Source organism: Conger conger, chromosome 5 (assembly GCF_963514075.1).
Source record: "Conger conger chromosome 5, fConCon1.1, whole genome shotgun sequence".
Taxonomy (NCBI): Eukaryota; Metazoa; Chordata; class Actinopteri; order Anguilliformes; family Congridae; genus Conger; species Conger conger.
The window spans coordinates 5,268,873-5,280,921 of NC_083764.1; the positions used below are offsets into that span (position 1 = coordinate 5,268,873).

General features: G+C 42.4%; 1 protein-coding gene across 2 annotated transcripts in view; it reads left to right on the forward strand.

The window, feature by feature from the left end:
- Positions 1 to 7,580: 7,580 nt before the first annotated feature.
- hbs1l (HBS1-like translational GTPase) overlaps positions 7,581 to 12,049 on the forward strand; it is a 55,777-nt gene continuing 51,308 nt past the window's right edge. For both annotated transcript variants that reach the window (XM_061241425.1, XM_061241426.1), the window contains exons 1-4: positions 7,581 to 7,769; positions 8,442 to 8,507; positions 9,405 to 9,542; positions 10,921 to 11,124. In XM_061241425.1, the coding sequence (XP_061097409.1) occupies positions 7,727 to 7,769; positions 8,442 to 8,507; positions 9,405 to 9,542; positions 10,921 to 11,124 (451 nt within the window). In that variant the 5' untranslated portion in view covers positions 7,581 to 7,726. The remainder of the gene's footprint in view (positions 7,770 to 8,441; positions 8,508 to 9,404; positions 9,543 to 10,920; positions 11,125 to 12,049) is intronic.

Consider the following 12,049-nt stretch of genomic DNA (forward strand, 5'->3'; position numbering starts at 1 on the left):
ATGTAGATGTTTGTTCTAAAAAATGGTTTTTTTAAAGCTTATTGTTATAGTATTCGCACGTTACTCTTATGAGTAGCATATTGCAGTCTGGTGTACCGAATTGTTAAAAGTTGTTGACTATGGACATAACTAGCGAGAACTTTAAATGTATGTAAATTCGCTTCTACCTATTACCCCCTCTAAACTCCCCGAAATTACCTTTATGACACTACTGAAACGTCAAACGCTGGCTCAACTGTCCGAGCGCTTCCCAGTAGCCGAGGTTAAGAGGGAAAACATGTGCGGGTGCCTGGTATGGTCCTTGGTGAACGTACATAGCCTACAGTATATCCGACCGATACATTAATATCGGTGCGTAAGTTAATCCATATTTAGATTTACATGCGGATATGCGATTACATTAAACAAAAACACTTCATTTTCATAAGACAACGTTATCCCTCGTTACTCCGCTCACGTCGTAAAGTGGTTACGGTCAGTGGGAATCCCTCATTGGGGCATCGTGCTACTCTCGTGGCGGTGTAGATCTACAACTAGTTATTGACCAGCGCGTCCGTAAATAATGCCCCCCCCCCCCTTGTTTCTTGAGCTTTCAAATAAGTGCGCTGGTATGTATCATAATTTCTTCCGCTACCGTACTGTTCCAGTCGCTTACAATTATATCACTCGGCTTACATTGTTTGGGGTCACTGCAACTCGTGTGAAGAAGGTTTTTTCAACATATACATTGTGCACAGTTATTTGATGTGACGTGGGGATGAGTTCACTCATGGAATTGTATTTTCTTCTTTTTGTGTGTGTGTGTGTGTGTGTGTGTGTGTGTGTGTGGTTTACAACGATAATGTAAATCATTCCCGGAGAAAAAATCTCAAGTCTCGGAGAGACGTAAAAAAAAAAGTCCAAACATATTAGGTGCCCATTCATGCGCAATTAAGTCTCATTGTCCCTAAAGTATTTTTGATTTCTTTCGCAATGATGTCTTCGCGCAGCTGTGCGTCAGTTCTGACCACAAACCATTACAAAACTTAACTTGAATTCAGTACTGTATGTATCCCTTCCACTGGACGAGAGTATAATAGATCAAATATAACACATTCGTACATTGTGAGGGAACATGGAATGTGACTACAGTGCGCTTTGTCCTTATTTTAATTTAAGTAAGAAAACCCTTCCATAATAAATAAACAAAAACCTAAATATCTTCATATACAGATGAAGTACACACACTTGCTTAGACAGCAACGTAAAACAATGTAATGATGGTTTTATGAATTACTAGTACTTGCATTAATAACTGCAATACTGTTCGGTCAACTCTTCTCGGAGTCCAAAGGGGACATAATGCACTTTGTTAGAGCTAAAACTACTCTAAAATAGTTGATTTTGCACAGAGGATTGGACTGAGTGTATATGTTGTACACTCTCGGGTACAAAGAAAGAGCCTAAAAAGATGCTTGTTGCTGGGGCGGTGCTCGGTAGGTGCATACCATTGTACCCCTAGCCAGCAACTAATATATATAACTAATTTGTACATTTTTTTGCTTGGGAAATGTACTCATTTGTACCCAAAGAGAATATTACTGTATGTTCAGAGTACATTTGGGAAATGTGATCCTTGAAGAACAAAACTGTACCACAACTGCCACTTTATTTCTGAGAAAGTAGGCCACATTGAACATGATTACGTCCATTATTTATTCATGTTATTTAACTTCATGGTGAATACATGTGCATTAATGCCACCTGTTCAGGCCTAGGACAGACACACTGACCCTGATCCTGTACATGAGCGCTTTTAAATGAAACTGATCCAACCCTCAATCCCAAATCAGGACAAAAACAACAGGCTGGTTACATGGAAGGACCCATTCGCCACACCCCTAATAACTTTATCATCATCAAATGCTGCTGTCTGTACTATTTGAACGTTCATCCCGAAAACACCGCCAGAAGATCAAAGAATGAGCTGACCCTTCAACTTCAGTTCTGTGCAATATTCATATTCATATTCACACTTGGCAGGTGTGAATGACGTCACTGTTCAGTATTTGTATATTCAAGTTTGGCGCGTACTCCGGGGAGACGGATAAAACTTTCTCACTGAATAAAATAAAAAGAGAACCTGTTTAGCGCTAGCTCGCTTGTCCACATTAAACCCATTCACCCAGGCCCGGCTCTTGGGAGCCAGCTGCAAAATTGACTGCTTGGCAACCTGCAAATCAGGTATGCAAATGAGCGCTGGTGAAATTACGACGGGGAATTGTGTTCCCCGACTTCTGCTCCGGGAAATTTGCATGGGAATGATTGAGGTGAGTTAAGATTCTGAGCTGCCTTTACAAAACAATTTCTGCCTGGAGTGGAGCTCTTAAATGATTCCTTAATGTTGTAAATGTAGCCTGCACATCATAGCACGCTGCTATTTTAATGGTTTGGAAATGTGCGGTTGTCGTCGTTATGTTGCTCGATGTGTAATCAGATTCGTATTCAATAAACAGAGGGGAATTATTTAACACTAAAAGTATATTTTGCATGGGGTTTATTGATTGTGTTGGAAAATAACAAAATAAAGTTGTTTGGTGATCTGGAATCTAACCACATTAAACTGGCTTCTGTTGAAAATACAAATTGTAAAAATATTAATTGTATTAGTATGTCTTGGTGATGACTCTTGTGTGTTTGGTGTTTGTTCTAGGTTTTTCGAGGCAGGAAGACATATTGTTTTCCTTTTCATGCCCCGGAGTATCTAAAGACTCTCCTATTGTCGAGAAAAGCAGAATTCTTACATTTTTTCTAACAATAGAAAGTAGAAGGCCATTGTCTTCAAGGTGAACACAACTCAACCTCACTCAGTCTACAAGGCCCAGCAGTATAATTGGACATGGGCTTTTGAAGGCTGATTTTTATCTTGACATCTAGAGGCCCATAATGCTTTGCAGCTTTGATCGTGAAAGGCGAGCACGTGTAATGAAGTCTATTCAGCAGGGGCCACTGTGGCTACTGTAGGCCACAAGCCCAAAATGATTGCCATGTCTGAAACAGCATACCTCCATACTATTGAGTATACAAGTAGCAAGCAAGTATTGCATACTCAGTAGTAGGTAAGTACGCTATTTTGACCACAGCCCCAGACCTCAAACCTGGCCACTCATCACAGACACATCCAAGGAGATTTATATCTCAATAATATTAGTTTTAAACATACAGTTATAAAATATGGTGTGTAAAGACAGGTTATCTGTCCAGTGCTGCTTTCTTTAATTACGATACAAATTTCGGTTTGTGAGGTTAACATTACACTTACTGATTATTAATGGGCCTCTGGGCCTTCCTGGTGATACTGCATTCTTGTTGAGTTACACTGATGTTCTCAGCTTCTGTAAGTTGCTCATAATGAGAGTGTCTCCTAATGACTCTCATGCAATGTAATGTCTTATGATCAACCTGGGAAATGCAATTGTGTTAACACCCAGGCCCCATGGGAAAGGAGTATAGAGCTGAATTCTCAAAGCATAGAACTAACTAATTACATTAGGGTCATTTAACAGACACTCTTATCTAGAGGGGCTTACACAGCCTTTACATTTTTACATAGCATTGTTTGTACAGCAGCATAGACACTGAAGCCATTTTGGTTAAGTACCTTGCTCAAGGGAACACAGTGGTGTACTACACTCTCAGAAATAAAGGCATGAAAAGTGCCTAAAAGGTACAGATGCTTATTGCTGGGGTGGTATCCTATAGGTACAAAAAACTGTACCCATATCCAGCAATCTATAATTAATCCGTATCTGTTTTGCTTGTAAAAGATACTTATACTTTTCAGGTTGCATTTGGGAAATGTGTTCCTTAAAGAACAAAAATGTACCTCCACTGTACCTTTACCTATAATGTACCTGGGAATCAAATGTTGCCACTTTTGGGTTGCAAGCACAGTTTCCTGCACTGCCAAAAAAAACAAAAAAAAAAAAACAAATTTTCTACACCCACTGCTGTTCCATTACAGGTCACAGATGTTCGGTGCCAGCTCTCCATAGGTCTCGGCTATCTCCGAGATGGTGATTTCTACCAGAAAAGTGAAACTAAAGTAGAACTTGTTTTACACAAAAGTGTGGCGGCATAACATGACATGACATGACATAACATAACATAACATAACAAGCTGGTGAAAGTTGTATGCTATCAGATACCAAGTACTCTTACTGTACTGGGAGCCAGCCTGTCATCCTAAAAGTTGGATTTGTGTCTTCATCTAGGACTTTCATGTTGTACTTGTATCTCCATCATGATGTACTTGTAGTTCTTTACCACAATTCTTGTAAGCATGCCTTGCCTTAACTTTACTGTCTTATATTTATTTATATCTATATTTACCTATATTTACCTGTATAGCCCATATTTACCAAGTAAACTAGACTTGATGTTCTTGGTTAGGGTTAATTGATGCTTTATGTGAACTGTACCTTATCTATCCTGTGTTCTGTAGTTGTACAGTTCTCCAAGGTTGTACTTATTGTATGTCGCTTCGGATAAAACCGTCTGCTAAAAAAATTAAATGTCATGTGATGTAAATGTCCTCCTCGGATTTATAGTCGAGCTGCATCCTTGCTGTCGCTGTTGCCCGGTACAGTTGTAGATTTGTCTACAGCCAGGCGCACAACCAAACCAAAAAGGATAAAGAAAGCCAAAGTGCTAATCGAACTGCAGAGCGAGAAGCTGCAGAAGTGTTGCACGGGAGGGAAATGTCATTGCCGCCGTTGCATCGGGGGCAAATCATGTTCAGCACCTAATCAGATGCGTTGGAAAAAAAAATGGAAAATAACACAATCTGCCTTTAGCACACAACAGCTGCTTTCCACCACAAAGGGGGAGGCCTGCCCCAGAATGCCGAGGGGGGGGTTCCACCCACAATACTCCATGTGTCAGACTGAAGTGTACCTACTCTGTCTGGCTAGAGTTCGTAAAGGTTTGTCACTGCTCTGCTAAACATCATCGGGGTGTAGTGTATGTGGGCTTGGCGTCAGGCCTGGGTCAAATAAGCAATAGGAACGCCTTAACCCAGCGCTACCCGACTCCAGGGCCTACGGGCCACAGTGTCGGTGCAGCTATTTGCTCCTAACGTGCGCATGGCTGAAGTGAACGCCTGCAGACACTGTGGCCCCAGGACGTGGAGTTGAGTAGCGCTGCTTTAACCCTCACAAAGCAGGATCACTGAGTTGGTCGGGATCAGTGCACTTAGTAAAAAACTGGAAACCGGCCTAAAAGCCGTTCCAGGTTTTACTCCACACAGTTATCTGGCTATGTTGGTAATTCTGCTTTGTGAAACCGGGCCCAGGGCTGTCAAACTCCAGTCCTGGAGGAGCCCACTGTCTGTTGGATTTTGCATTTTTCTTTCAATCAGCAGTCAATCAAGGCCTTCAGAACAAGGTGCATGGACTCTTTAGCCAATCAGTGACTGCTAAAACGCACCCCAAAAACCAGCAGACCCCGTAGCATTTTGAAACAGTGAAACAAACATTGAAAGTTGTGCAGATTACTGAACATTATTTCTTTATATCTTAAGAAAAACAATACAACTGTACACATTATTTACACCTGTACACCCACTGTCCATGTTTCAGTATGTGAACTTTCATATTTGGTCTAGACTGAATCTTTGACAATACTGCGGAGGTAAATAACAAAAGATGGTGTTTATTCTCATGTTTGTATGTTTCGATGTTGGTCCATATAGTGGTGCAACAAAATTGTTCTTTTTCTACCAGAGACAGGGGGGGTGTCTACATTTCCCAGCAGTCCTTGAACTATCAATGTGCAAGTTGATCATGGGAAATTCCTTGAGTGAGCTGTATGCCTGTGTTTGTTACTACATCTCTCCTGTAGTACTGTATGGGCTGTAGCAAAATAATCACTGGAGCCAGTGCAAGTATGACTATGGGTGCTGTTTGCAATGCAGTGCTGCATATTGAGAGATTGATTAGTTGAATACACCTATTTTCACCTGCACATGCCTATAGTGGTTAACACCTTCCTAAACATTGCAGGAAATGAAATCTCTGCGGGTTCAGTCAAGGCCCTTGTAATTGGTAACCCCCAGAGGTTAAATGTAGGGCACGCTACTTCTTGTCACGGTTGATGAAATTACGGCAATCTGCGATGAGCAAAAGGCAGTCAGTGGACATTATACAGAGGTCACCACAACATCATTTGAGCAAGGAAACTGAGGAAAAGAGCATTTTAAAATCTGTGAGGTCACAGATACGTGACTAGAATGGTTTTAACTGAACATTCTAATGCTGATGTAAAGCAAAGGAGTTCTAGAACACTGACTTACAATTCTGGAAAAAAAGACAGACACATTCTAAAAAAAGAACCTCTACTCTTCAAATCGTTACCATAGGAGCGATGCATCTCTGCACAGCTGGTGTCAAAATAAAGTCAGAAAAAGACGTCTGTCAGAGGGTTCAGGTGACATTCCACTTGAACTCTACCACCCAAGCCACAGCAATGATTCATCCCCACTTTGCTTCTTTTTTTTTTGATTGTTTACGTTTTGTACTTTCTTCATTTCCTTTCTGGGGTTTGCCCAAGTGCTGTTACTATTGGCAACAGAAGAAGTGATGTCATGACTTGTTGTTCCTTTGTGTTTGGGTGTGCTACAGCTAATGACCTTTCATGTGAAGGGTTCAACCTGCATGCACACAGCTAGCAGCAGGGCAAGCACGTCAACCTGCATGCACACAGCTAGCAGCACGTCAAGCTGTTTGCACAAAACTCAAACACATTCTAGTCTTCTCATCTTTAGGCTAATATCAACTCATTTTATGTTTGACACATAGTAAGCAGCATAACACATCATGCTAATAATAATAATAATAATTATAACAAAATGTAAATGCATAAGAGACAAACCACATGTAAAACATTAATTGCACCAGTTTCCAGTAGGAGGAAAAGAGCACTTCTAGATCTTATCAAGACCATGGTGTACAATATAGTGGCATGGAGTTCAGCTTGTTTATATGAATCATAATGAAAGACTGTATGTATGTATTATTGCAAGACTATTAATTCCTCTCTCGGTAAGTGATCAGTTATGATCTTTTCGGGTTTCATGGCCATTGTAGCATTTTTAAAACCTATTCTATTTGCAGACTGACATTCCTATATCTTTTCTTTTTTTTTGGCATAGAGTGCAGCAACACCAGGATATAGACTCAGGTGTGCAAAGAAATGTGAGAACTGTAATGTTTAGCTGCCATAAAACTGTTTGCCCAATGAGAGAAAAAGTATGCAGTGTGAGAATTGACACCAGACAAACAACTGGGTTTTATGTTTGCTTATTGAATTGAAAAAAAAAGAAGACACCACAGTATTCTAGAAAAGAGAATGCGCATCAATGCCTTTCTCAATGTATGCATACATTTCTACTAAAATAGGCTACAAACGTGGAATTAAGAAACGTCTGGCAATTTCAATTTAGCGTGTCAGAGATCACTAGGTGCCACATTAGCTGAATCAACGGATGTGTAATTTTGAACACAGGATCGTGTACCAGGCATGTGCTCTCGTCGAGAATGCGCATGCGTGAGCCACTGTGCGGCCCCAGGAATGGAAACAAAACATGGCGGCCGGGGAATGAAACACACATTGCGATAGTAGCAACTTGTAACTGTCTGTCTGCTCAAAAACCACCTCCAAGAGGAGGGGTAAAAGAAAATAACGCAAAATGTCTCGACACAGAAATGTCCGCGGTTATAACTACGACGAAGGTAGATGCTCTGAATTGGTTGTATGTGTCCTTTAAACCATAAGGCCCTAAGTATTGGCTAGCTAACTAGCTAAGCAAGCTGAGATACGTGCAAAATGATTCGCTGTCGTGTCTGTTTCATGGGCCAGAATAAGATTTCACTAGCATGTGGCAGATGAGGCATATAACTGTATTCATCTCATATGTATCACCGTTGTTAATCGTTGCAACGTAACTTTTTCAACTAAATAGCAAGCCTGTTGTTAAAAACGCTACAATTGTAGCTATTGGCTAGCTAAGGTATCCCGCTAGCAAGTCAACTGTCATACCATAAACATGAACAATATCATGCTTTATAGCTTCGATCCAATAACCATATGACCCGAAATATGGATAACCAACAAATAGAGTTGCCTGTGATGTGGTTTACCTGCAAGCTGAAGCTATTCCATTAAACTAACATTTGTTTTGTTAAAGTTTGCTTTACTTCTAGATTACTTGGAACCTAATACGGAGAACATATGTTCACATTTGCTTGTATTTAACTAACGTTAGCTAGCTAAACTAGCCCGGGGCTACCAGAATATGAACATCGTTGCGTATCATTGTTTGCATGTTCATTCGTATACCTAGGTGGCAAAAACAATTATTTCAGCTTTGTATATCTGAGCAAATACTACATCCATTTGTACAGATTTCGATGATGACGACGTGTATGGGCAATCTGTAGACGATGACTACTGCATCTCACCTGCTACAGGTTTGTGATACGCACTTGGTCCGTTATTGAACCGTTTCTAGAATTGCAGAAATAACACCATCGTTTGTAGACACTGGGTACACTTCATGCCGCAAGACTGGTCTGCTGCAGTGATTTGAAGTGATATGTTAAGGTTAAGGTATCCACAGTTCCTTTACACATCTGAGCACAAAACTGCAGGTTGAACTCGTAAACCCTGTTTACTTGATTTAAAGTTCTTGGTCATTGAGAAACCAAAGCATCAAGCTCGATAATCTGCTTTTATCTGCTATTCTGTGTTCCTTTGACATAGTACTGTCATCACATTTGGGGCCAGGCAATTGTAAATTACTTTTGTCTATAGACCTGAGGCTATGTACAAATCATTGCATCCTTTTGAAATTGTAGATGCTTTATTTATCCCCTACATAAGTATTTTGCAATGGTTTCCTCCCCACAGTCCAAAAACATGCAGGTTAGGCTAACTGGAGAGTCCATATTGCCCGTAGGTATGAGTGTGTATGAGTGAATGGTGTGTGTGTGTAGGTATGAGAGTGGGAGTGAATGGGTGTGTGTGGCCTGTGATAGATTGGTGACATGTCCAGGGTGTATTCCTGCCTTTCTCCCAATGCATACTGGGATATGCTCCAGCACCCCTGCGACCCTGACCAGGAATAAGTGGGTATTGATGATGGATGGATTAATAAATATATTGCCTGTAAAATTGCTAATAGACATATCCATTTAACCATTTTTAAGTGCAGGCTCTAGGCAAAGACAGGGCAGGTTTATTTATATTGCGCTGCATTTCATATCTAAAGATAATTCAAAGTGCTTTACATAGGCATAAAAAGGCGAAGTGAAATGGATAAATCTTTTCAAGATGGCCGATGTCTAACCGACCTTCCGCCTTCGCAGCGGCCCAGTTCATTTACTCCCGGCGGGAGAAGCCGGCGGCCTTCGCCGAGCCCCTGGAGGAAGAGGAGCACGAGGCAGAGGAGGACATGCCCACATCCCCGTCCATCAACCACCTGAACCTGGCCCCGCTCGATCAGGGTACGGCCAGAGGCCGGGACTCCTTACCCCAAATCAGGGGTGCGCACGTCCGGTCCTGGAGGGGCCGGCCTGCAAGCTGGTTTTTGTTCCAACCAATTACCTTAAGTTGTTTTTCGGTCGGCCCTATAAATGATGTTGGTTGACTCCTGTACTTGAGCAGAGTAAGAGCTTCAGGGTTAGGTGCTTATACAGATGTCTGATCAAGACATTATTTAGCTAATTCAATAATTAAAAGCTGAAGTTGGGACAAAATCCTGAAGCGGATCGGCCCTTGCTGTGCACCCCTGCATTACATTACATTACATTACAGACATTTGGCAGACGCTCTTATTCAGAGTGACATACTGTACAACAAAGTACATACCCATAACCAGGGACAAGTGCACTGAAAGACCCTGGAGGGAAGTACAGTTCCGAGTGCTTGGCGTACGGATAAGGATAAGGACTTGTGCCTTGTAGATTCATTTGATGACAAAGGGTTATGTCTATAAAACTGTTTTACAAAACACAACACTAAAGAATATACACTTTTGGAACAACCATAAACCGCTTACATAGCCAAACAGAAGTAGCAATAAAACCATCGATGTTAAATAACATAAAGTTGATTTCATGGTGATGTGTATTCGATATAATTGGCGAATGTGTGCTGCGATATTTTAGCCGATGATGCGTCATTTCTGAAGGTGAAAGCTGATCGTTTGGTGTTGTGACTGAAGTTCTTCCATACAGTAATATAATGTGTGGAAATGAATGGTGACCTGGTTTTGAAATATAGGCCTATAGTGCTTTGTTGTTTTGATGAAAATGAGGTAGTTTCGTATGTGCCTGCTCCTAACTGTCACGTTGCAGCCAGACCTGGGTCAAAGGCACAATTGTTTTGGATTCAAATACATTCCTGCGCTTTACTGAGCTTGTCTGGCTTATTGGAATCTACTGTACTCTCAAAAAGTGGTTTGGCTAGATCAGTCGAACACAGAAGAGTATTTGAATCCGAAACAATTTGAGACCTTGGTATTAATTTGAGGTTCGAACTGACGTTCAGGTCTGCCTGCAGTGTGGTACTACATGCATGTACAAGGCGTGTTTACAGGATGTTCCCTGGCACTACATATATGTACAGGACATGTTAGCGGGACGTTCTCTGGCCCTACATGTATGTATAGGGCGTGTTAGCGGGACGTTCTCTGGCCCTACATGTATGTACAGGGCGTGTTAGCGGGACGTTCTCTGGCCCTACATGTATGTACAGGGTGTGTTAGCGGGACGTTCTCTGGCCCTACATGTACGTACAGGGCGTGTTAGCGGCACGTTCTCTTGACGTTACACATGCGTACAGGGCGTGTTTACGGGACGTTCCCTGGCCTGTTTCCTGCAGGACGGCTGTACTCTTGTCTGGATCACATGCGGACGGTGCTGGGAGACGCGGTGTCCGAGTCTGTCCTGGCGGAGGCGGCAGTGGCCGCCGGCTTCGACCCCCAGAAGGCGCTGGACTCCGTGCTCTCCGGGGAGAACAGGACGGCATCGGCGCCCGCCAAACCCCAGCAGGAGGCCCCGCCGTCCGCTTCGCGGAGCAAGAAAGGTACGCACCTGCCCGCCCCGTTAACGACAAACTCCGCCATCCCTGTACTGCACTGCTTCCTAAAGGTGTCAGTATCATCCCTGTACTGCACTGCTTCCTAAAGGTGTCAGTATCATCCCTGTACTGCACTGCTTCCTAAAGGTGTCAGTATCATCCCTGTACTGCACTGCTTCCTAAAGGTGTCCGTATCATCCCTGTACTGCACTGCTTCCTAAAGGTGTCCGTATCATCCCTGTACTGTGCTGCTTCTTAGGGTTTACATTACATTGCATTATTGGCATTTGGCAGACGCTCTTATCCAGAGCGACGTACAGTTGATTAGACTTAGCAGGAGACAATCCTCCCCTGGAGCAATGCAGGGTTAAGGGGCTTGCTCAAGGGCCCAACGGCTGTGCGGATCTTACTGTGGCTACACTGGGATTCAAACCACCAACCTTGCCTGTCCCAGTCACCTTAACCACTACACTACAGGCCGGTTCAGTATTGTCCCTGTACTGCACTGATTCGTAAAGGGTTTAGTATCGTCCCTGTACTGCACTGCTTCTAAAAATGTTTCAGTATCGGGATGAAAATTAGAAATGCAGCGCTTTTCAGGGTCCAGTCCAATACACATACAAGCAGAGTCCAGTGGACTACAGGTTCATTTTTGGACCAACCTAATACACACCCGTGACCCGTTTTAGGTCCTGACCCATAGCTTTAAGAAAAGTTGCTGTAGTTCATGGACACATTGGATCTCAGTCACCGATTTGCTCTAATCAAACAATGTGTTTGGCTGGTCTGCACCAAAAAATCCAAAGTGACAGTCTGAAGTAAATGTGATGCTGATGGAATATGGTAGCTCCATACTGTCCCATCTCTGCCCTTCTTACAACATTTTATACTGAACTGTGCGCATAGTTTTCTGGAGGTGTAATCTGAGTGG